Here is a 27,338-nt window from a genome sequence, read left to right on the forward strand (position 1 = left end):
TTAAATTGCCACTCATTTACTAATATTGCTTTTGCTACTATTTGCCTTGGTGTTAATACTTGGGATAAAGAAGGAGATCACAAACTTATTTTTTAACTTATAAGTGCTACTTGACTTAAATGTTTTAGGCCTTATGACTGTAGTTAAATTGAAATATAATTCTGAAAATTAAAAAATGTTGCTGATTGACGTTTTTAAACAAGTTTCATTTATAAGTTTAAATTGTTGCTGAATGTGGACTGTCTTGTAAATTCTTTAAATCAATCCATGTATTAATTATTTTATTATTTTTATTCATATTTTATTCTGATCATAATTTTAAGTTCATTTATAAATATAATTAGGAAAAACTGTATTGTTTAAATTCAAAATATATATCTGATAATTAAAAAAAACTTAATTTGATTTTTTTTTCTCTCTATGGGTCATATTTTATGTCTACAAACTCACATATGTTTTGTTCTTAGACACATTTGTCATGGCACCAGCATTGGAGAACAGGGCTAATAATGTTTTCAGAATCAATCTTTCTTCTTCTTTATGATTTTGAGGGATATCCTCAGGATAGCCAAATCACTGGAATAATAATATTTGTTATATTAGAATTCTGGTGAGTTTGTACATTACCACCATCTTAAAGTTTTCAGTGGAAGAAAGTACTATCAATGATCAGTGCTTGATAATAAATTTTATGATTTCATGAATCATTGTTTATTATCAAAAGTATATTTGGGTGAAAATATACAATCAGCAGACAATTCTACTTTTAATGATATTTTTTGCTTCCTCTTTTCATTAGGATCAATAAGTATTTTAGTAGAAGGAGAGGAAAGTGGACTTATTCTTTTTTTTTCATGTATTTTTAGAGGTTGTTTAGATGAGACCCTAACTTTATATAAATTTAGACAACTTAGGAAAAGGAATTTTCTGTATAGAAAAATATGGTCATTGTCACTAGAGATCAATGTTTTAATATAGCCCACTGTATATAGCATCCACATTTGTAAACGCCTAAAAGGGGTGGTGGAAATTATACATCTTAGTGCTCTAGGGCATTTTTTATCTCATAATGTTATTTTCTCTCCAAACTCAGAGCTTTTTGAAAATGAACATGTGAGACTTGGACAAAAAGGTAAGTTATATTTCTAATTTTCCTAAATTCTTAAGAATATAGCATTCTCTAAAGAAATGTTTTATTCAACACCATTACCAAACAACCTGTTCCCTTTAAAAATCTAAAAAAATAATCACATACAACTGTAGCCAATAAAATAATAATGAAAATGGGTATAAACAAAAAGAGCTATTCTTTTATTTTAGCTTTAGTTAAAAAATAACAGCTGAAAAGCTCCCTAACTAGAACACTAAAAAAGAAATAGAAAGCACAGACACATATCTCCAGGATGATAATTTCACCCGTGCTACCTTTGAATTTTATTTTAAAATCAAAGAAGCCTGTTTTATTTTGGATACACACACATTTCATTAGTGTTAATAGAAATTATGCACATGCATCTGGGGAAGATATAACCATAAATAGTTACAGATGATTTTTCTCAGATGTAAGACTCAACAACTGATTCAGCTATTAGTGTCTTTTGAAATATTTTCCCCTTTGTTTAATGAACATTTCCCTGATTTTAATGTAGCTGATTTTTCTTTTAAAGCACGACCATCTGGGATGTCAATGTAGGTACTTTATAATATTACATTGAGCCCTAAATCCAAATGTAGATATTTAATAATATTATACTATATCCTAAATCCAAATGTAGCAATATAAAAAAACCTAATTTATAGGATTTCATTTTCATCCTGGAGAACTTTTGCCATAAACACAAAATAGAAGATGATCTTGTACATGTTTGTTAGCATTAATTTTTTTAATTAGAGGTCAACAGGCTTTTGGGTTTTTTTTGGCATATCAACCTTTTTTCTTTTTTATTAGCAGGATAGCTTTTATTAATTCTGTACAATATAATAATGATGATTGCTAAAATTCACATAACAATTTAGTATTTGCAGACATTTTAGAACAACAACAGATATATACAATTTGATCATAATTTGATCAAAGTAACCCTGTGAGGTAGATTCCCATTTTGCATATGAGGAAACTGAGACTTGAGAAGCTTTTCACATGCCTCTGCTCACCTGGATAAGCCATCAGTGGTGCCTTGGAATTTAGAGCTATTTCCACTATGCTAAGTTTTTTCTATTTTTTTTTTTTAACTAGCAGTCATTAACCTTAATTTTTTTTCAATAGTTTGATAATTGTACCTCAGTACTGGTTTCATTTGTGATTTTGTGTATTTCATTTTATACATTAAAATACTTATTCTGAGAACAGTTCCATAGGCTTTCTCAGTCTCCCTCATGATACCAAAAAAGGTTGAGATCCTTACACTGCATTATGTTGTCCTATGAAATGGGTACTCTTAGATAAAATTAATGATATGCTTGTATCTTCATCTGTTATTATTACTTTTTCTCAATAGCTGGAAAACTCTTAACTTGAAAAAAAATTTAAAGATGAAAGGAATTTAATTTTTAATAAAATTTTATTCATGGGGTAAAAAATAGATATTCTGAGTAGTAGTCTGAGTCATGAGAAAGTTCCTTCTTTAAATCGTTTCTGCTCATTGGTGTAGCTTTTAGAAATTTCCATTCACTTACGTCTGGCAGTGGGTTGGGGAAAGAGCCAGAAATATTCAGAAAGAAATTGAATGCATTGAAAACAACAAGGCAATAAGATTACATTTTTGACAAAGTTAAATGATAAAGGGGAATGGCAGGTAACTATTGCTTAAGAGGAAAAAATAAGAGAGAATTCTAATTCATGAATGTAAAGGAACTTGATTTAAGGAAGGATGAAAGAACGTGATTGGATTTGACTTTGTGTCTCTAAAAACTCTCCTCATTGAATATTAGTCCCTTAAATTGTTGCAGAAGTGGAATGGGCCTTAGGCAGAGAATATTATTACAACCAAAATTTAGAATAAAAGATAGGAACTCCAGAACAATTAAAAACTTGACAGTAGGAGTGCTATGAGGAGGGTATTATTCATCACACTGGAAACCCCTCAGATGAAAAAGTCATAAGCTACACTGTGTTGATAATAGGATCTTAGGAATACACACAGTTTTAAGAATAAGCAGCTCTTGAATTAAGAAGACCAAACTAGGGCATAACAATAAGTAATCCACTTATCACTTGAACCTTTTCTATTTAACCAGATAATTTAGAATCTATTTCAAAATGATTTATCAACTTTTGCATTTTTAATGAAATCCTAATATGGTATTTTCTTTTTCTTTTGGCAGTTTTAGCTGAACAAGATAGTGCTGCTGCTCAACAGTATGTCAGACAAGGTAGCCCAACTGCACTCCGAGCCGAATTGTGGGCCCTTATTTTGAATGTTTCTAATCAACCTGAGGTAAGTAGGAAAAAACCACGAGTCTATCTTTTCATTTTACATACATATTTTATAAAGGCTCAATTGTGGGAAATAGGAATATTTGGTTATTTGATTCTGAGAGAATTTTTTTTCAACGTTTTAAGTTGTGTTACTTTTAGAAATTTTGAAACAAGATAAATGTATAATTTGAACATTGTTATACTTCAATTATATTAAAATTCTGCTATAACAAATATTTATTAAATGCCTAATATGTATAAAGTGCTGCAATATGAAAATTAAGATAGTCCTTATACCCAAGGAATTTACCATTAGTTGTATTTTCTAGTCAATTAATAAACATTATGAAGTGATATTAAGTCATTCAAAATCTGCAGGATGAATCTAGATCACATGGAAGGTAACTGCTAAGAAATGGTACCAGCAATTGGGGAAGCAGGAAGTTACATGCTGGGATAGTTCTTGAAGGAAATAAAAAAAAAGTGCTCAAAAAACTTGAATAGCATAAACATGTAGCAATCAAAACAAAACAAAACAAAGCAGCTAAGTCCTATGGGAACATATGTGTAGAATAAACTTTTGAATGAGAATATTTCATATGTAGGAAATATTTTCCTTCATATTAAGGAAAATATCAGTGAAATGGAAGAGAATAAAAGAAAATTAATTACATTATGTTATTTACTTGTAAAGATACCTTGAGGGTTTTTCATATTTAAAATGCTTGTCTCTAAATAACACAAATGATTTGTAAATGTAAATATTCCAATAATCTTTCAAGTAAATAAAAAAGAAAAGTTGTCAGTATCTCTCACAAAAAACAATGTGTGTAATTCTTAAAAAAAAAAAAACCTTCACTTTTTAGAAAATAAAATTGTTCATAGTTACAATCGCATGACAAACTGTTGCCACAAACTGAAAATTACAATGCTAAAGTTGTTATGCTTAAAGTTTTTTTCTTAGAGTGGATAATTTATTTCTCAGAGTTGTAGAATAGCTATATATTTTATTAAACCGATGAGGAGCCATAATAACTGAACCCCAAGGGAAATTGGCAATATGGATGGCAAACACACACAAAAAATCAGTCTATAAGCATTTATTGAATACCTGCTATGTATGAAACACCGTAAAAAGTGCTAGGGAAACAAATATAAAAATTAAATAATACCTAAAGAACAATGGGAAAGAAAAGACAGAGGGGTACAAATATTAAGTTCCTGCTATATATCAGGCATCATGCTAAGCACTTTTCAAATATTATCTTATTTGTACATGCAGTAGAACTTTGTGCAGAAAGTGAATAAATACCAAGTTGTTAAATACACAGTAATTAATTAGAAAAAAGGCTTCTTGTAGAAAGGAGTGCTTGAACTAGATCATGAGGGAAGAAGATAGAGCCAAGAATTTTTAGCCTGGGATCTGTGAATTTTTTTTTTTTTTGTATAATTATATTTTATTACAATTGGTAGCCTTTGTAATCCTGTGAATTTTATCTCATATATTTAAAAACATTTTTCTGAGGATGGTTCCATAGGTTTCCATAGGCTAAAAGACCCACTATACAAACATGTTTAAGAACCCCAGATACAGAGAAGAAAGCTGCATATTGAGTTACGTGTAGAATGCATGTCCATTGCTGTCCACAGCCACAGAATAGGCTAAACTCTCCTTAAGGAAGAAACCAACCCCCCAAAGGCCAAGGGCATCCTTCTTCAGAGTATTGGAGAGAACACCTTTGTCCTTTGGACATTGAAGAAGGATGTCAAGGTAAAAGCAAAGACAGTGGATCCGTAGAAACAGAAGGAAATCCCGGCCCAGGCTGTGAAAGACAGAATAAGATGCTGAGTAGAAAGGGAGGAAGGGCCACCAGAGACTGGAGCTCATTAACAGAAAGGAGCTTCTTGCCCTGTAGGGAACTAGTGGACTCTGAGGAGGATCCAGCACCATACCCTCCGGGGCAGGACTTGGGGATCTACAGGGGTCAGGAGGAGAGCAGTCATGAAGTGTTTGATAAAGAAGAAATGAGTGGTGGCAGCTGGGATTTGTCTGACTGAATAACAGTAGAGAAATCTTCCCAGATCATGTGTCCATGTGGGAAGACAGTTGTCTTCCTAGGACATTTGTCCGGAATGTGATGAAACCCTTCAAACCATCAGGATTGATGATCTCTGCTTTTGTTAGGAGACATGCTGGGGATAATGAAATCCTCCATAAAATCCCCCCAAAGTTCACATTCTGATCACTGCTGCTCTTTGTTGAAGTCATGGGTTCCTTAGACAAAGGAAGGAAGAGGCTACTAAGAAAAGGGGATCTGAGAGTAGGGTCTGTATTTGCACATGAGGACTCAAAGTCTAGGAATCATGGGCTTGGCCAGAGGTAGAATGCATCTGTCTAAGGGATAGGACATACCTAAAGCGGGAAAGGTAGAAAGGGAGCTTTAAATGGTAGAATTTGTGTTGGATCTCAAAGTGACAGAGGGGAACTAGGTCCCTGGGCAGCAGCTGTGCTCTGGGAGCATCTCACACCGGTCAGCCACAGATGGATGGGAGCAAGAGGCTTGAGGGAGGTGACCAGTTAAAAGACAGCTAGCACCATGGTCGAGGTGAGAATTGGCAGTAGGACCAGAGCGGTATGAAGGGAGAGAAGAGGATGTGTACTATGGGAGGGGAGCTTTGGGAGGGCAAAGGAGACTTTATAGTTGCTTTGGAGCCTGGGACAGTGGATAGAAAGGCTTGAGTGTCTGGCCACTGTGAGGGCCCCGTGATGTCAGATAGCAGTGCAGTCTGTGACTCCCTGCCTCTCATTCAGCCTCACATGAATAGGAACTCAGGAGGTAGGTATGGTATAGAATTCACTACAAACATTTACAACGTTGATTCAGTAGAGAAGCATTTTGCACCTAGATTAGAATTTTTATGATTTGTTGTTAAATTGTTACTCTCCTAGCAGTGATCTTCAAGTAACTAATAAAGTGATCTTTATTATTAATTTCAAACCAAAGGAGCATTGCAAATGCAGGGACAGATTATTGTTTTGAAAAACAAAATAAAATTCTCTATGGATAGAGATACTCCAATTAACTTGAATGATACTTTATAGTGTATTATCTATAGGAAAATTACATTGTTGTATTTTAGTCTTAACTAGTGTATCAAAATTATTATTTGAGAAGAATCATATATATTTGTGCCTTTTCTATTCACTTTTTAAGAAGTCTTACAAACATTATTTTTTATAATCAAGAATAGACATACACTTATATATATACATACATATTATTATATATACATGTGTATATAAAATCTTAATTTTTAATATTATTTGAGTTGTTTAGAAACCAAAGTTGCTAATTTTATCATATGGCTAATTTTTTTAACCACGTAAGGATTTTGAATGTATTGTTGTTCAGTTATTTTTCTGTTGTGTCCAACTCCTCATGAATCCATTTAGTAGTTTTCTTGGTAAAGATTCTAGAGTGGTTTGCCATTTCCTTTTCTAGCTCTTTTTTACAGAGGAGAAAACTGAGGCAAATCAGGTTAAGTGACCTACTCAAGGTCACACAGTTAGTATGTGATTGAGGTTGAATTTGAACTTATGAAGATTAGTCTTTATCACATAGTTGCTCCAGATGATAACTTATAAATAAGTTCAAGAAAAAGTTTTTCATTGTACTGTTAAAAAAGAAAAAGAAAAGTGTGCTTACTAAAGTATCAGAATTAATTGCACTAATGGTTTTGAATAACTCTTCAGGTTTCATCATTTGGGGCTAGGACGAGTCAGCTTTTTTATAGATTTCCTCCATCTGTAAATGGTCTGTTTTCCATCTATAGACCGTAATGTATACACATTAATGATATTAATAATGATGATAAACATTTACTTACGTTTTCATATATTTGATTTTTCAGAACTCTATGAAGTAGTTGCTATTATTTCCTCATTTTACAGATAAGAAAACTGAAGCTGAGAGGGGTTAAATGACTTGGCTAGGGTCACACAGCTGGTAAGTGTCTGAGGCAGGATTCGAATATAGGTCTTCCAGCTTCCAACTTCAGTACTCTCTTCATTGTGCTGTACAGCCTTTCATTTGTGATGTGAAGTATAGCAACTACACTATGTGAAAAAATTAAGAATTTCCGATACTATCTAGTGACTCTACTACTACTTTTATATTTTAAAAAATATTTCAAATGTCAAATATTGCACATCTCCCCTATGAGAGGCAGTGTATCATGATTGATAGAGAGCTCTCTTTGCATTTTTAAGTCCTGTGTGACCCTGAACAAATAATTTAACTTTGTAGTGCTCCCAGGAAACTCATTAGTACCATAAATTATAGAATGATTACCTATAGAATTATAGGAAGAAGGAGTTTCCAATTAAGCTTCTCTCCCCCAAATTTCTCCATTAGGTCGTAGATTTCTTAAGAGAGAGACTCTTGTTTTTCTATGTAGACTACACAACATAGAGCACAATTAATACTTATTGAAACAAATAAATTTATTCTCAATCTAGGTAATGATTATTTCAGAACCTCTATTTTTATTAAAAGTTTGTTCTGGAGCAGGTATTTTTAACTCTTTTTGTGTCATGGAAATCTGGTGGCTGTCTGGTAAAGGCTATGGCTCCCTTCTCGGAATAAGGCTTTTAAATGTATACAATAAAATACACAGGATTACAAAGGAAACTAATTATATTAAAATACAGTGATGGGAGAGTTAAAAAAAAAAGCAGCCAAATTATAGACCTAAGTTAAGAATCCCTGTTCTAGAAGCACCTTCAGTTGCTTTTATTGGTTAGATTTAATCTGTATATTACTGTTTAAAATTAATGCAAATTCTTCAATATTTATTCATGAAAACGCTTAGATTTCTGTATTTGTGACTTCAGTTGTCCTGTTACTTATTAATCTATCTAATAATCTTTCACTCTATTTCTCTTTATTATAAAAAGCAATATCCTCTCCCATCTTACCATTATATTTTGACTTGTCCTGTCCATGAATACAAAGACTATTTCTTTTGTTAAACAGATTTTTCATATCTCATAAATGACTTTTCCACATGAATTATAGCCCAATGCACTTTTTAAAATAAAATAATTTAGTCAAGAAATAAGGATGGGAGGGGCAATGAGGAGTAGAAAAGCACTCGTTTTGTTATTTAGTTAAATGTGCGTCTACCATAGTTGGAGGTGATTTCGGAAACATTAAAAAAAAGAAAGGTTTTGAGATTTGAAAATAAAATATTATCATTCCTTGTCCCATCTTCTGCTGAAGATCCGGTGATAGAACATGCTAGAGTATGGAGTATCTACTAGGCCCAACTGTGTTTTGCTTCCTTTCCAGTCTTGTATTTGTCTCTGGCATCTGAATTGTACCTTGTGGGCAGATATAAAAAGTTCCTTTAGAGGAGACTTTACCTGTCCTTTAAATACTCTGTTCTACATTAAAAGGAATAATTTCAGAGACTGGAGATAATTAATATCTCGCATTTTACTCTAAAATTATCTGTCCATTAACATTAGTTTAGTATTTGGTCTCAAAATATCCTCAACATGAGCATGAGTATTGTGGACTGCCATGTAACCCGTGGAACAGGATCCTGATGAAGAATATTAAGTACCTCCAGGTCCTGTCCTTTATCCTATTTTGTTTTTCTTAGGCTAGGGCTTGTAAAACCTAAAGCTCTTGTTTTCTTCAGGAGTACTAGTTGTAAACCTCAGATCTTAAACAAGAGCTGTGCTTTCAGTCTGCTTCTATAATATTCTCTGTTAATTTTCCATCCTGAGAAGTGACCAGATACCCCAATCCCCAAAGAACAAATTTGGAACTTTTGGGGGACTTGATTTGGAGTATTTGTATATAAATCAACAAATACTTAAGTATCTCTGTGCAAGGCTCTGTGTTAGCAAAGTGAAAAATGAAAATAGTTCCTGCCCTCCGAGAACTTATGTCCAATTGGAGAAATATAACTTATACGCAGGTAAGTAAACAAAATTTCAGAGTCAACAGTCTATATTGTTTTTCTACTTTGGTCAGATAGCTTGAATAAATAATTTGTAATTTTGTGTTTTACCAAAAGGTTTGATCCTGCTTAAAAAAGAATTGTTTGGATTTCAAAATTGTTTCTTTTATTTTAGGACCTATTGTATTATGAGCAGCTCAAATCTAATGTGATTCAGCATGACCTTTTGGTGGATAGCCTCATTTATAAGGTAAGGAAGTGTGGTAGTGAATCATTTTATTTCTCATTTCATTAATATCGTTAAACATTCATTACTGAGGATCCACAGAATAAATGACATATATTAGCATGCTATGGGTTAGATCAGTCTTATAAAACCTTTTAAAAAATCCATTAAGGTTTTGGTTGGCAGGATTAATGTCGTCTTCTTCCAGGTGACAGACCTTGGGAATAACTATCACGTCTTCCTGGTGGTTCTCACATATGCCTGAACCTCAGCACCCTTCACCAGCCACTGCATGAATCTTTTTCTGATCTACCCTAGTGCCCTCACTCCTGAACGCCTTTGTGTTTCATTACTTTGTAAATATTTATATATTCATTTTCTGTGTATGCTTTGTAAACATAGGTGTATCTCCCCCAAGAGAATCGAAAGTCCTTGGGAGGGAGGATTGTTTGATTCTTTGTACTTGTATTCCTGGTACCTGGAGTAATTCTTAGTGCTTCATAGACTCTTAATAAATGCTTACTTATTTGCTTGATTAATTAGAAACTCTTCTGCTTCTCAACACTCTTCCTAAAATGCAATGCTCAGAACTAACACAGTTAAATATGGTCTGATCAGAGAAGACCATCGTAGCTATTAACTCCCAAGCCATGACTTTGGCCTCTTTTAGGGCAAATTGAAATTGCCTTAGATATCTGGGTTATCAGGTAACTGCTGAATCATTCTGGCAAAAAGCCATCTATACTTTCATTCAAGTTTCTGGTGAAAATGTTTAACTGCATAGGATCAATAACAGGCAGAACGTTGCCTTCATTTTATGTTTTGGCACCTGATTTTATTATTCTCTTTGAATAAAGACATTTTTAATTTATGTTTTTTTCTTATGATAACTACTTGAATGTGATGGCTGGGAAATTCTGATTCTCTATCTACAAATAATTTACTGTCTAATGGGAAGATGAGAAAGATACAGTTGTGATGTAAATAACTTAATTGTTATTTTGTGTCTGCTGTAGCAGCTAGTGGCATGTTGATATTCACTCTTATATTGAAAGGAAGGTAAATTGTTGACTTTTGTCTGTGTCTGTGTGGTCTGTGGTTCATTCTTGATCAATTGAAAGGCATGATTTTTGATATGAAGCTAGATGATAGGATATGGATTAAAATCATAATGGGAGCAAATTGCATTTGTATATCACTTATGGTTTGCAAAGCACCTTCTTCATGGGAGACAGGGGTAATATAAGTAGTTGTAGTGACAAAAGCAGCAATAATGCCATATATTAGGCTTTAGTGGTTGCGTGAGCTGCCCGGGTCACAGGAAGTGTCTGAAGAAGTGTCTGAAACCAGGGGTCCTCTGACTGTCACTGTTTTTCATGAGACCCTCGGTCATTTCGCCTTGCTGTGCATTTGGGGAAAAAAAGAAATAACTGGAGAGACTTTAAAGACTGCCAGATGCTGGGCATGGCAAACAGTAATCTAAGGGGATTTGATTTTTCTTCAGTCAGGAAACAACCAGTTATTTTGAGGGGAATCCTGTTGTGATAAGCTGAGTGCTGTCACCTTGACTTGTTGAACCAAAATCAAAATCAATACCTAATTAGAAGAAAAGATAAAGATGAGAAGCTGCAGCGTGCGATTCAAATCCAACCTAAATAACCATGCTCTTGGTGTGGAAAAAATAGGAGATGGAAGGAAAAAGGAAAAAGAAAAATATCGATGATAGACTTTACCAGCCTCCTTCAGATTATAAACTAATTCCACCTTTCTTTTAGAAAGCATCATATATCAAATACCACAGAATTGAGCACAACAATGACAATTATCAACCAATTATATTTTTATTTTCTTTATTCAAAGAATTTGTACCTGGTATCACTTAAAAAAAGTTTCCCCAAGCCCCCACTATATTGATTGAGAAACAAACACCTTATACCAACAAGTCACAAGCATTAAAGAACATAATTATTGATTGGATAATTATTGAGTAAGCTGCCCAAGGCCACCTAATATTTTTACTGCTTTTATTCATGATCACAAAGTCTTTGACTCAGTTTCACATTCAGGTACTGAAAATATATGAAATAGTTTCAAGTGTTATGAGAACTCTAAAATAGCTGATGTCTACATGGAAAATTGTTCTCTATTTGAAACATCCTACTTGAATCCAGAAGTCACATTAAACGACGAGTGGAAGAAAAGTCTATCCATACTTTGAGCTCCTCCAAGCAAGATGCATCAAGCATAAAGATAGGAAACAAAGACTCTAGCTGGATATAGTGAGACTAATGTCTTGAAATATTTAAAACAATAAACATTTATGTAATACTACATGGAGGGGTATCTTTAATGAAAACATGGAAGGAAATTATCAAGCTTTTAAATGACCATCTCTTCAGAGTTATGCGAATGACAGAATTTCAGACACTTTGTTTGTTGAGCATAAAAAAGTTATTTAATTCGGGGGAGCAAAATTCAGCATTCAACATTATCTTTCATTAAGTTTTATTCTGCAAATATATTAATACGGCTGTAAGTCACACTCGATTTCTTGGCAGGTATAATCATAGCAATAACTTTATTGTTCCTCTGATTGAAGGGTAATATAATCAAGTATCTTCTGATAGTTGATCTTCAATATCAAGCATGATAATAGACAAAGACACCTAATAAAGTTATTGGCCTTTACCGTGGAAGATGTTACATGGCCAGATGGAAGAGAAATGCCATATTGTCACTTTTAAAATCAATTCATTGTTTAAGGCAGTAAAATCCAAGCACATCAATTGATTAGCAAGCCTAGCAATTGCCAGTAAATGAGATCTTAAGGCTCCTTAGAAACCAAGGATGCCAAATGATGAGTAATAAAGCTTTTTTTTTTATAATCAGTAAGGAGGAACAAAAAAGATTATAATTATCATGAGCATTAGCAATTTCTGATTGGCCTCGATTAAAAGTAAAAAACCGATAGTCAGAAACTAAGTAACTAATCTGTTTTCCCAATCATAAACAACAGACTTTTTTCTTTTATTGACTGAGATATTATGAAAGATATTACCTGCTTAATGGAATATTTTACATCAGCAAGTTATGATAACTATTTTAATGTAAATTTTTTCTGAAATATGAGTAAAACTTCTGACAGAAATAGGAAACTCTAAATGGGGGATTACATCTCATACTGTGGAATAGAAACTAAAATCGATTAGACCTTCAAGTAGATTTATCAATATTCGTCTTCACTATTCACAGTATAGATGATGAAATCTTCCATTTCCTCTTAATTTTAGGTGACATCATGTTTACATCAGGCCCTAGAATGCCACAGAACTTCTTAAGTAAGATCTACAACCACTCTAAACCTCATTCTATAAAGAAGGATGCTTGTAATTTAAATTATCATGTGTTGGTTGACTGGACATTTGATTAAACGACTTCCTATGTACTGGACAGACATTGATGAGTAGGATTCTTGAGTAGGATTAAGAGAGCAGTCTGAAAGAAGTTACATAGTATTTCAAATAATCCCTAGCTCATTTCCTAAAGCAAAGACCTATCTACTTTTTCTCAATATTTTTACAGGATGCTATATGGTTTCAAATTCTAAAATCTCACAGTCTGTAAAGACTAGAAATTGTAAGTGACACAAAAATAAGTAGAAGGACTGTGTTAGGTATTAATGAGCTATAACTATCTCTTAAAACCTTTGCCTTAAAGTCTGTAAGACTTGATTTCAAATTTCATCTTCTAAACCCAGGTACTGTGTGATTTGGATATTTTGCTTCTCAATAAATTATGGAGTAGATGCTTGCCTGAATGGCTAGAGGGGATTAACTCATTAGCAGTTTCTTCAATAAATGAAATGAGATACCCTTTGAATATGTATATCTGTTGTGGTGATGTTTTCGTTCTATGATTTTCCTATTTAGAAAAAAATACATGATCTATGGCTTTTTCAGGACATTCTGTCTTTAATTCTAGGACGTGAAGCTGACAGCTAGCAATGACGATTACTATTTTGTATTTGAAGATTATTTGTATCAGGTAAGTTAGAAAGAATCAATGTTTTCTTTTACAGGTTGCAACTAGCATTTAAATTGTACCATTTCAAAAGATAGTTATCATTAACATTTTGCAGTTCTAAAATCCAAACTTGTTTTTTAATAATCAAATAAAATGTTATCAATATGGAATGTTTTAATTTTTTGCTCATAGTAAAGGACTAGTTGGAGGAAAAAAAAAGTCTCCAGACAAGTGAATTTTTTATTATTTTTTTTTTTGTATTGCAAAATAGAACTTGGAGGTAGAAACTGTCAACATATTAATCATTGTTACAATGTGATTAGGTACAAGTGATTAAAATGAATATCAAAATTCAGAGGGAACATTTATTTTATGACTGGAGGAACCTTTTCAAAGAAATTGCTGCATGAAAATATCTCACTGAGTAATAGAATAGATAAATGTCCTTAAATGCTTGCAAAACATCATTACCACCTGATTATGCAAGCCAAGATATTGTAACTGGTTATCTCTAGGTCATTTTCATCTTTGCTGAAATATTTTATCATAGATGAGAAATTAATTTTATGTGGAATTACCTAGATTATGGATTTTTTCTTTTAAAGTAGAAGTAGATTAGATATGCAAATTTACTAATGGGAATTTGATTGGGATGTCAGCCTAAATGTCATGGAAGTAATGTAGAATACACATGGCAATTTTTGCTTGATTAGATGTAAATTAGTTACAGATGTTAGGGAAGGTGTGTCTTTTTTTTCTTTTAAGAAGAAAAGGATGCTAAATCAGAATCTTTCAGAAAGATGTAATTACTAGTATCCTACAGGAGATGAAATTTGAAAAGTAAATACTATTTGCAGGTAGAAAGAAAAAAAAAACTTGGAAACAATTTTTATTTAATTAGGATGCTCCTGCATATCACTGAGTATCTTTTAAATCTCAGTAAGAAATAAAAATCTTTTGTTTCACTTATTTTCTCATATGATTTTAATATAAAATAAAATATTTTTTCTTTAAAAATTCATTGTTTGTAACCTCTCAGGCCCTAAAAACCCAATTGTTCCTTTCTTTGTCATCATATATCAGAAGTAAAGATGCTATTTCATGAGATAAAGGCAAAATAACGGATTGGATATACTGATCACAGATTATTAGCTATTAAGAAAAAAAAACACTCTTGAAGTTAATATTTCTTCTTTCCCAATAATGATTGCTTAGTAGGTTTATATTTTTGAAATACTTATGATTTTCCCAATAGAAGAAGCTACTTTTTTCTTTCTAAAGTCAATTTAATATCACTCATATTTATGCTTAAGCTCTTACATTTTATACTTCATTCCTTTGATCAAGGGATGTCTTAGTACTAGTGGGCATTCATCATAAGATACTGCTTCTTAGCAACTTTTGTTTGCCTATTCTTTTATGTGTATATTTTATTTCTCCTTATCCTTTTAGAACAAGAAAAAATTTCTACTAAAGATATCAGATAAAGGAAATTTTCCTGAATTTGTACCTTGTACACTTTCTGATGGAGTTAGTGTTTGTCAGTGATTCACATGATGTCATATCAAACAGTAATATCTTAGCTACTTTGTGTGGCGGGTACCTTCTGTGGGTACCTTTTCCCATCTCCACACATTTACTGTATGATTCTACCTGACGATATTCTTGCCCATTCAAGACTCAGCTCAAATGCCATCTCGCTCTGTGAAACTTAACGTTTTCTCCCTAACTAGAAGTGATCGCTCTTATCATCATAGCCATCGAATTGTTGTCTACCCTATCATATTATAATTTTTTACATAATCTTTAATTTCCTATTAGTCTGTGGGCTTCTTTGTATGTCCTTTCCCCTTATACTCTGGTGTATAGTGTACTGCATCTAGTAGGCACATAATAAATGTTTGCTGACTAAATGAACCAAGATCGAGCCCGTTTATGGATGCCGGTTGCAAAAAAACTCAACAAGACCAAAATGGGCTTCACAATAATTTTCTATACATTTATAGGATGATTGTGTTTCCCTCATGAAAGATCCATATACCTTTTCCTCAGAACAAAGCGGCTTTCCCCCCCTCTTAATTAGCAAGAAAAAGATAGAGTGATATGAACATCTTTTCTTAAAACCGTGAGGGTAAGATTAACACTTTCTGTGATAATTTCTGGTAGCATTTACCTTTTAATTAATGTCTAAGTAGTTGCATATTTGGGGTATTTAAGGGAAGCATTTTAGCTTATTTTTTGATTGTATAATTCAATCTTTGCTGGCTTTAGTTCTCAAGGTTTACAGACTATACTCAAAAATAGGATGATTGATGAATGCTGATTTACAATGGCTTTACTATTGTTTTCCTGAGTCCCATTTGTCCCCTTATGAAAAATTTTAAATATGATAGGGTATTTTATAAATCAAGTATTAATAAAAATAATCTATTATAGCACAATATTATATAAAATTAACATGTAATATAGCCTCAGAAATCTACGAAAATCAACATGAAAGATTTTCTTGTTCCAACATTAGTAATGGTATTTTGGTGATGGAAAATTTTTTGATATCAAAATTTGGGGATTTGGGGATATCTTCCCCAAAAGAACATAAGCTTATCAAGAGCAGGGACTGTCTGGTTTTCATTATTGTATCTCAAGTCCAGCATAGTATCGAGGCCCATTGTCAATATTTAATAAATACTTGTTGACTGATAAATGAATTAATTGGAAAAAAATTAAAACGTTAGCCTGTAAGCAATAATGGCGTGTTGTGCCATCCCCAACTCTGTCTTCGTTGTGTAGCTGTAAAAGTTTGAAATTGATGAACTCTTTCCAGTTAGGTCTGGAAGCACCAGGATTATGAAGTTATGTTATTTCAGTCAAACAAATATTTATTAAACACCTGTTGTTTATAAAGCACTATATAAGTGACACCACTTACTAAGATAATTAGGATTATTCTTTCAAGGAGTATTGCAGTTGAGTAGTAACTATGAAAATAGAAAAAAAAGAGCACATAAATAAGCCTTTTTTGATTTGTGGTGGGTAAGGGTTGCAATGAACAATTCAAACAAAAAGCTAGTAGTTTGTAATTAAGTTGTTATTCCTGACTCCTCATTCTCTTTCCCTGCCCATATCCAGTCAGCTGCCCCATCTTGTCAGCACTACCTTTGCTACATCTCCTTCCCTCCTTCCCTACCTCTCCTTCCTTCTGTCCACATATCATATCCACGCATGCGTCTTCCATTGTAATCTGTACCTAGCCAGTGGCCCACATGGCTCTGACGCGGAAAGTGAAGCAGGTGACCTTGCACTCTGGTTCTCAGATTGGCCAACAGTAGGCCCCAGGCCACACCCCACTTGGGCCCCACCATTTGGGACCTGATTGACTTAGAGGGAATGTAAATAGCATCATTTCTGTTTTGGCCAGAAGCTTTGAGGGCCTTCCCCTTCCAGGTTTATTTAGTTATTTTTTCCTTTTTTGGACAAGGTGAAAGAGGCCATTTTTTGCCTCGGTTGCTCCCTGGCCTTAACTACCTGAGGATATTTCCTCAGTCAAACTGAGATCCGTTAAAGACTATCAGAAGGCCAAGGTCTTCCCCTGCATCCAGGGCCATATCCATCCTCCTGATCTAAATCTGGCTCTGGAGGGGAAAGTGAGGCAGGAGACGAGGACAAACAACAACAGCAGCATCTCATAATTGCCCCCCTTTCTCTCCCTGGCCCTTCCACCACCCGGCACAGATCCTGTGCCATTCCTAGGTTTGTGCCGGGGGTCCCTGTCTCAGGACCACTCCCAGCCTTCTGTCAAACAGATCTCCCTGGTGATCTGACCCTGTCCCTCTTCTGTTCAGTAAATTCCTCTTGAATCAGGTATAAAAGTTTGGCCTTTGGTCTTCTGTAACTGTGTCTCTCTCCAACCTTCCCGAGTCCTTCCCCCAATTCCCCTGTATGTGCTCTATGAGCCAGCACTTCAGCCCCAAGCCAGTCACCTACAGGACACACAATCTCATGGGGTGTCCCTCTCCTGCCACTCCTGGGACACTCTCCCTCCTTGTCTCTGACTCTTTCCTTGACTTTCTTCAAGCAAAGAAATCTTGGTAAAGTGAGTCTCTTGCTTCCCATACTCTTCCCCAGTTTATGCTGTGCGAACTTTGTACATCGTTGTTTTATGTTGTTCCTCCCATATACTGTGAACTCACTGAGATCAGAGACTCTTCTCGTGTTTTTATGTCTTCGGTGCCTATCACACAGAAGGTACCTAATAAATAGAATAGTAGAATATTGTAAAATAAGTACTTGGCTAGTGCTTGCAGTGCCACATGTGTTACAAATACAGTGCACTGGGTACCAGAGATGCGAAGAAGTCTAAATATGGCCCTTGCTGTGGAGCTCAGGCAATCCAACTGAGAAGATAGAATATGTACTAAAATAGGTAACAGAAACAGATGAAGCAATGAAGCAACAGATTTGTATAATTGACAATAAGTGCTATAGAAGTGTGCCTTAGTTTATATTTTTTGCACTTATCCTAGGATAATAAATTTAGAATGAGAAGGGAATTTGGACATTCTTGAATTTAAGCTGTTTATTTTATAATTAAGAAAATTGAGGTTCCAAGTGGTGACATGATTTGCTGAGGGTTGGTCTCATGGGTAGTGAAGGATAGATTTGGGATTTACATTTAAGGCCTAGATTCCAAGTTCCACACCTTTTCCATTGCATCATGCTACTTATTCCTTAAAGCTTTCAGACTTTAGTGCCCACGTATATATTGATTTTCTTGGTTGAATGGCCCCTAAATAAATATTAGTGTGGAATCTAATCCTGAGGAATTAATCTAAAATGAAAGTTGATTCAAATATGCTGATTTTACCCTCTATGAACTTTGTAGAACTATGAATGCTTACTAAAGAAATCACTTTTCTATCATTACATCTATTCATTATTTAGTTAGTATTTAGCCTCGTTCACTCAGAAAAAAAACTTATACATTGAAAACCAGATGTTTACCATTAGGTAATGCCTATTCTTTTTTTAATTTGAAATTTAATATAACTGATAAGGCAGAAGAAAGCTTGTTATTTACCATTTACAGGCTCCCTCTTGAAAAGTCATACCTGTTAATATACTTCTGAATATGAAATTATCAATATGAAAAATCAATAATGATTTTCCTTACTGTGATGGGGACCACATCACTCCTCTGAACTTTCATATGGTTTATATTTCATATGAAATAAAATGTCGATTCAGAATGTTTCCTGTCCAGTCCATGGGTGAGGAGTAAAATTATATTATAATAATATGTAGTTTTATATACATTAATACATGCATGTATATTAATAATTCTTCATATGTGCCTTTTAATATTACTTCTTTGTTAACATTTTGACAAATTTAACAATTTTATTATGTTTTCTTTCTAATAAGGAAATTAATAATTTCCTTGTACGCACATAGAAAACATTTAAGATAAACTGTCATGTGATATTTAGGATTTTAAATAAATATAGGTCCAACTGTTAAATGAAGAGCTATCCTAAATCCCAAGTGGCTCATGACAAAAATATGTGGCCACATGTGTTCAAACTTTTGGCCACAAAGGCCAATGAAACCATATATAATGGCATGAAGAGCTCTGGTAATGGAAGGAGTACCAACGTCATTGAAAGCACATATCTTTGGAAATAGTGAAGTTAGAAGATACATATTCAATATAATCAAGTATTGTTGTTTTATCAAACTAATTTATTTTTTCAATTGTTTAATGTTGAGTAATCTTTAATTTGATAGGTTTTGAGTTTTAATGAGTCATATTTCATTTTTGCTTATAAGTAATTGACGTGACATAAATACAGTACTGAATTTCATCAGATGTTTTTATATTGAAGCTCAGTTTTAAAACTTGTTGACATAGCTCCTCTTGGTGCCCTTCATTCAAAAAGAAAATTAGGTAGTTTATACATTAGCATTTTCAGGTTTCTAGTGAATGCTTGTCCAGAAGCTAAATGGCTCCAAGATCCTGTAGGAGCGCTGTCTAAAGTTTGTAAACTATTTTTGGAAGGAATTAATGTCTTGAGAAAAAAAATTAGAGGAAGTGACATGGGGAGTTTTTGTGTGCCCAGTTTTGTGTTCTTGTTGCTCTTCCACACATGAGAGGAGGGAGGCCTTGTGAGTATTTCAATGACCATGAACATAGACTGACAGAGGTCCAAATGCATCCTAGCTCTGGCGCCTCTTTTTCTTTCTTACAGGTGCATTGATAAGAGATGATCGAATACTAAATCAGGCAAGAAGTAGGAACCAGCAGAAGTCTCTTGTTTCTGGATTTTGTTTCCAATATTCCCCTGAGTTTGCAGGTGGGAGTACTGACACTGCCATCAATAGCGTTAAATGTTCTGTTTAACCCAAAGCACTGGACTTTGTGAACTTTGCAACAATAGCAACAAAAAGTGTGCTGAGTATTGGGGGAGGAGGTGAGCAGGGGACCATTCCTGACAACCAGTCCTTTGACCATTTTCCAAATATGTTTGGAAATCTAGAAAATAAAAGATGTAGAATAAGTTCTCTACTAATGAAGAAGTTAATTAGGTCTTTTTTTTTCATTTCACATTTATATGACCTTTATTATTTAAATAATTTTTACTTTCTCCTACTATATTTTAGTGAAGAAAATGTAGTTCAGTTAGCAAAATAGAGAAGTTTTAAGTGTATTTATGCTATATGTACAGTATTTTCTCTTTCCATACTAAATGTCTTATAATTCTGAAGTGCTCCAGTTAAAAATTAAGGAAATTTTCACCTATAAATAACTAATACTGAACTAAAGAATAATCTTTGCTTAATTGGTAAATGATTAAAGAAAATTTCTCTTGACAAAAGTAGATATGTATGTTATTGGCAATTATTTTTCCTACAAATTTATACTAGAGCTATAATTTTATCTTTACAAGTAAAATAATTGGGCTTTTGTTCAATACAGCAATGATTAATAATCTTGTTATTCATGCCAGAACACAGCATACTCAAATTACCTGATAGATCACTTGTGGACTAGCCCTTTATCAAAGGTTTTCTTAAAATTTTTCCACTCATGGCTCCTTTCCTCTGAGAAATTTTTGCATGACAGTGAGCATGACACTGTAAAATAAGTATACAAATTAAACATTTTACTGATGATAATTCATAATTTTGCAAACCCCCCATATTCAGTTATGAGAACCCTATAAAGGTTTGTGATCCATAGTTTTAAGAAGCTGGGTTTTATCATTACCATCCTCCCTGCTTTGACTTTGGGACAATAGAAATACTGGCAGATTAGGTTTATCACTGAGTTGTCCCTCTAGGTAACATATTTCTCTTTTTCTCAAGCAAAACACTCTAGAAAACCTGTAATGCAGATATATTTCTTAAATACCTATTGTGTGCAAGCACTATGCTAGTCAGTTGAGTAGGTACGAAATTTAGGTGATGGTCGATTGATATATGCTATAATAAGGGATATTTAATAAATTAATTAGAGAATTTCAAAATGAAATCTTCAGGAGAATCAAGAAGAACTTCTTAGATATGGTAGCAGATTTGAAAGAAATTCATCCAGATGAAGAAAAGGAAGAGGGGCCATTCCAAGCAGAGGTGGTGACATGAACAAAGGCCAAGAGACATAAAAGCATAATGTGGGTTCAGAGCAGAGACTTATACACACATCCCCCCTTGGTGGACATGATGTGAGGGCAAAAAAGCAGAGTGCTATCAGACTGCAGGCATGGAGTTTGAACTTCTTTCAGTAGGTAATTAAGACTTCACTAAAGACTTCTTGGCAAGTGGTGACATGAAAATGATAATCATAATTATTGACGTCCTCTAAAATTACAAATCATTTTTCAGACATTGTTTTATTTGGTCCTTTGAGATGTGCTGTGATTATCTCTATTTTACAGATGAGGACATCAAAGCTGAGATTCAACAAAGTCGTGTGCCTTCTTGATTTTTAAAAGTTTGAAATAGAATTTGTATCTTTGTCTTTCTGATATTAGATCCAGACCTCAACGTATTTGGCTACTTTCTCTCTCAATGATTTTATCTCTGAGTGAAAAAACAAAAACAAAAACAAACCAACTTTTTTTTTACTCTGTGGTATGAAAGACAGATTGTCTCAGTGAGGAGTGAGAAGCAAAAGCCAGTAGCAATCTTGCTAGTAAAAAGTGCATAAAAATAGGTTCTTAGTCAGTCGTGGATTTCTGTCCCTCATTCTTGACCAGGACATCAGAGAGGTAATGGCGTGATGTGCAAGTGAACTGAATTGAAGTGTGGGGGCTGTGTGGTGATTATAATGTGAATTAAGAGGAAGTGAAGGCTGGAGATACAGGAACTTGGGAAGGGAGGCTGAGGAAAGGTTACAAACATAAGAATCTTCTCAATGATAATTCTACTGGCAGAAAGAGTGAAAAAGGAAATGAGATTTAGAAGGAAAAGATAAGGTTAGTAGAGGAGGTACAGATTTGAGGCGGTGATGGCCTCTCCATGTAGAGTGATCATGCTAAAAGATAGAGGATAAAAAGTTGGAAGCTCAAAAGATTTAGAAATCATTGACATAGATGTTGTAGGTCACATCATGGAAGGGAATGTCAGTGCCAAAGCAAAGGGAACATAAGGTTAGAAGTGAGGATGGATCTTTAGGGAAGGAAAAGGATGAAGAGTCAATAAAGGAAATGAGGAAGGCGTAGGGTACGATGTGGCTGAGAGCAGGTGTGCAGCAGAAAGAATAGTCAGCAGCCCTGAAAAAGGTGTCAAGGAAGGTGTTGCTGGTGATCTGAGAACAGTTTCTGGAGAATGGCACGGATTCTGTCAGAGTTTAAGAGAATGAGGAATGAGAATGAGTATTAATCGATTATTTCAGTTGTTTAACAGTAGACGAAAGGGAATAAAGAAAGACTCTTTTAATACTAGTAAGAAATGAGAAATGTATATAAATGTTCTGGAAGATAAATTGAATGAATGAAAGCAAAAGCATTTGTGAAATGTTTTAACGCGTGCCAAGCCCTGGGATGCAAAGAGAAAAAGACAGATTTTTGCTCTCGGGGATCTTGAATGAGGGCAGCAAGCTGCATAGGGTATGATTCCTTGATAGCCTTACTATCTCTATGGCCTCCAGAGCCCAGAATTACTTTTTATAATCTTTTTTAAAAAAATATTTTTAAAAAAAATTGTATTCCACACCTTGCTCTTTAAATACTTTTTATGCCCAATATGTTGGTCTTTTAATTAGTAGCAATTTGATATATGCTGTTTTCTATGTAGTTTAGTCAATGATGAAAGGAAATCACTATTAAGTTAAGGAATTCCTCTATACTAAGACATTGGAGGCTGTTTAAAACAAAAGTATAATTTCATACTCTGAATGAATCTAAATTCTCATCAATGATTTAGATTTCCAAATTTTCACTGATGTGTATTAATTTGAACATTCAACACTGCTCACAGTGTCAGTACTTACTCTTTCAAGATCAGAAACAAAATTCCTCTGGTTCTATTTGTTGCCCCTTCCCATGATCTTGCTCATTTGAAAGCTGATATTTGTCACAGAAATTGTTCTGAAGTGCTCTGCTGCATCTTATGACAGTACAGTAAGTCAGGGTCATCCTAATAGACCTTTGTTTGCAGCATAAAGGAAAATCCGGGCTACCCAAAGACAAATAAATCAGTTTGCTAGATTTCATGGTTTTGTATTATAGCATTTATTCAGAGTTTTTCTTTCTGTATTCTACACTTCCAGTCTTGACATTTTTCTCTTCAGGAGAAACATCACCACGTCTCTTGCCTAATATTTGTTTCCATTTTTTATTTGATCCTGTTTTAATTTCTCAATTCCTTTTTTTTTGCTTTTATTTTTTCACTTTCCTCCCTTATAGTTTGCTCTCTAAAACACTAAATTGAATCTCATATTCTTTAAGACCCTGCTGTATGTCTAGGATTTTATAAGTTATGTTTAGGGTGAGTAGATTGCAGAGACCTCAGTTTACTAATTTGGAAAATGAGGAAGTGAAACTAGAGGATATTTAAAGTCCATTCCAGCTCTAAATTTATAATCTCCAAATATGAATGCCTCATTTGTTCTTCATTCAAAATGAATTGTCAAACATGAGTAAATTATTTAGACAACAGAAGCTTGTTATTTTAATGACATACACAGATATTTTTAAAATTTTGGCAGTCTCTAAAATGTATCATACATTCTATTGATATTAAATAGCAGTTAGCTTAATTTAACCTTAATGACTCAGGGATATCATCATGAACATCAAACTCTCAGCATTTATTATGCACCCATTAGGTGCTAAGTGCTAGAAATACAAAAACAAAAATGAAGGTCTCCCCCTGTAATGACCGCGTATTTAAAATCAGCCTGAGTCAGGAATTCAGGTTAAGGGAAAAATCTTCAATCTTTATTGAAGTGAAGAGGTGAAAAAAGATTGCGATAGCAATATGGGCAAGAAGGATTGCGATAGCAATATGGGCAGCTGCGACAGGAAACCAGTTAGCAGAGAGAGAGATCTGAGCTAAAAAGCCGTCGCAATTGCAATGCTAGCAGTCTCTCCTTCCCCTTCCTTTTCCATTCCCCTGCTTCCACCCACCAAAATCGTCATTTCCTATACAACACATCAGGACTTGCACAAAGAGTGGGTGGGGGCCATTCTTTCTCCAAGCTTATATATTAATAGAGTGTGGTCCAATTACTATTTAGCCTCATGTGCTTGGGACCTCAGTGCATCAACCTGCGCCTCAGCCCATTACATCCCCCTGAAGAAGCTTATGTTCTGTATTGCATAAAATAGGCACTGATATATCAGTATATGCAAAAGATATATCAAGTAAAAAGGTTCTGCTAATTGGGGAATCAGAAAAGCCCTCATAAATGGCCCTAGATCTACATTTTTAAGGATTCTAGGTTTTCCAAGATGTGGAGGTAAAGAGAAAGTACATCCCAGGCGTGTGGGGACTCCCTGTGCAAAGGCATGGAGGCAGGAAATGGTATGTGGTACAGAGCACTGGAAAGAAAGCTGGGTCCTATAGTAGAATCACTGGATTTAGTATAAGTGCACCTCTAACTCATAGTTATATGATCTCAGACAAGGTACATGACCTTTTCTGGACTATTTTCTCATTTATAAAATAAGGCCAATGGACTGAATAATCTCGAGGGTTCCTCGTGCATTGCCATTCTGTGATTCTAAGATAATGATGGGTATGTGGACAATTGAGACTGATAATATACAATATCAAACTGCTTTTGCTTTTCTTTCTGTCTCTGTCTGCCTCTTTCCACATGTACATACATACATACATACATATATGTAAACTTTATTCTTTTTATCACTTATCTCTTCACCTTCCCTCCACTGCCATTTTTTCACTTCTTGCTGTCCTTCAGGGTCTCCTCAGCCACTCTTAAAGAATTGTCGTTCTTAAGAGATGTTTTTGCACCATTGGTTGTAGCAATTATTTTCCTCCAAGTTAAGGTACCATGTTTTCCCCTTCTAGGTTTGTATTGTAGATTGTTAATATTGTCCAAATTCTGATACCTAAATAAATGAGATTTGGTTGTGTGTTCTTATTCTAAACAATGCCATAGTATTATTGAAGAGATAAAACTAAACATGAAATTACTTCAGAAAAAAAAAACATAAGGTAGACCACAATCAAATGCTAAAAAACAAATGATAGTATGTGAGATGCACTAATAATATAAGATTAAATAAGTATATAAGTAATAAATATAAATAAAATGTCAGCTAACTTTTAAAAAAGTATCAAAATACACATATACAAATTAATATTTGAGTACTACTGCAAAAAGCACATTGAATTGGGAGACAGGAGAGAGTGGCTCTAGTCCTCATTGCTATTAATTAGCCTTGTAATCTGGGACAAGTCACTTAAATTGGGTGGGTGGGGGGCTTCATTTCATCTATACAATGAAGGAGTTTGACTACTAGATTCTGGGAGCACTTTCAAGTTATTCCTCTTCTTCAGAGGATTATAAATGAGTTAAAGCAAAAGTCTCTTTATTTGTACTTAGTTAAGAAAAGAATAGGTAATCAAAAATCCTTTGGTTGGTATATACACTTAATTTATGATAAACAATATTCCTAACTTATTAAAAATCAGTACAGTATCAGGAAGATTCACGAGTAGGAGCCTAACCTTGATTTGATAAGCCAGTTGTCCACTATTATATAGGAGTGTCCAAAAGTCATGCAGAGAAGATTTATATACTGTTTTTGGGAGAATGAACATCCTATAATACCATATCTAAAGGTAAAAGGATAAATCCTTAATTTCTTAGTTCAGGAAGTATTTCGTGCAAACAAAAATAATATATCAATGAAAACTACAGATTTTGTGTAAATAATCTTTTGTCCCATTGGGATAAGGTTTGGGATATAAGATGCCTAAGATCCTATTGGTCATTCCCCTTCTCTCCCATCTTCAATCTTTGTTTCTCTATTTTCTCCTTTACTTCTGTTTTCCAAAATGCAAAGCTGCTTTTATCCTTCATATACACTCTTGATCCTGCCACTTCCTTCAAATTATCATCCTTGTACCTATTTTGCCTTTTGTAATAAAACTCCTCAAAAAGATTGTTGACGTTCATTGCTCCCGTTTCTTTAAATGTTATTTCTCAGTTCCTTGCGTTCTTCTGAAATCCACTTCACCCCTATATCCAAACTACTTTCTGTAAGGTTATTAATATTTGATCTAATGGTCATCTTTCAGTTCGGCTTTCATTAACCATCTCCCCCTCCCTCCCCCCCCCCCCCCCCCCCCCCCGCCTTTTTTGATTCTGTGATATTACTTCTTTGTAGTTTTCCTCCCACACATCTGACTAAACCTCAGTTTTCTTTGCTGGATTATCATCTATCTTCCACTCATTAAACATGGATGATCTCCAAGGATCTGTTTTGTACACTTTTCTCTTTATGCTAACTCCATTAGAAATCAAAATTGTTACATATCATAGCACCCTCCATCTTCCATTATCCTGTTCCATTTGGATGTAAAAGTAGAGACTTCCTAACATAGTATTCTTAAGAAATTTATTGAATTGAACATTGACTTTTAAAGTAATTTTCTTCTAAAATCTAGACTTTTTTCTCAATAATATTTTTTCCAATTACATGTAAAGATAGTTTTCAACATTCACTTTTGTAAGATTTTGAGTTTCAATTTTTTTCTCCCTCTATCTCCCCCTTCCAAGACAGTCAGTAATCTGATAGAGATTACACATGTACAGTCTTCCATATTGCTCATGATGTGAAAGAAAAATCAGAACAAAAGGGAAAAAAACAAATCCAAAAAAAGGGAAAAAATAGTAAATTTCAGTCTGCATTCAGTATGCAGTCAGTCTCCACAGTTCTTTCTCTGGATGTGGATGTCATTTCTCATCCTAAGTCTATTGATACAGTCTAGAGATAAGTCTTAATCAGAGTTGATGATCACATAATCTTGCTGTTGCTGTGTACCTTATTCTCCTGGTTCTGCTCACTTCACTTAGTATCAGTTCATGTAAATCTCTTGAGCCCTTTCTGAAAGCTGCCTGCTTATCATTTTTTATAAGACAATAATATTCCATTACCTTCACATCCAGCCATTCTCCGATTGATGGACATCCTTTTAATTTCCAATTCCTTACCACCACCAAAAAAGCTG

The 27,338-nt window shown here is 34.1% G+C and overlaps 1 protein-coding gene across 2 annotated transcripts in view; it reads left to right on the plus strand.

Moving 5' to 3' along the window:
• The window catches only part of TBC1D19 (TBC1 domain family member 19), a 97,277-nt gene that overhangs the window by 28,086 nt on the left and 41,853 nt on the right, over positions 1-27,338 (plus strand). For both annotated transcript variants that reach the window (XM_051964595.1, XM_051964596.1), the window contains exons 10-13: positions 1,094-1,132; positions 3,325-3,437; positions 9,564-9,638; positions 13,596-13,658. In XM_051964595.1, the coding sequence (XP_051820555.1) occupies positions 1,094-1,132; positions 3,325-3,437; positions 9,564-9,638; positions 13,596-13,658 (290 nt within the window). The remainder of the gene's footprint in view (positions 1-1,093; positions 1,133-3,324; positions 3,438-9,563; positions 9,639-13,595; positions 13,659-27,338) is intronic.

The sequence above is a fragment of the Antechinus flavipes genome, chromosome 6 (assembly GCF_016432865.1).
Source record: "Antechinus flavipes isolate AdamAnt ecotype Samford, QLD, Australia chromosome 6, AdamAnt_v2, whole genome shotgun sequence".
NCBI lineage: Eukaryota > Metazoa > Chordata > Mammalia > Dasyuromorphia > Dasyuridae > Antechinus > Antechinus flavipes.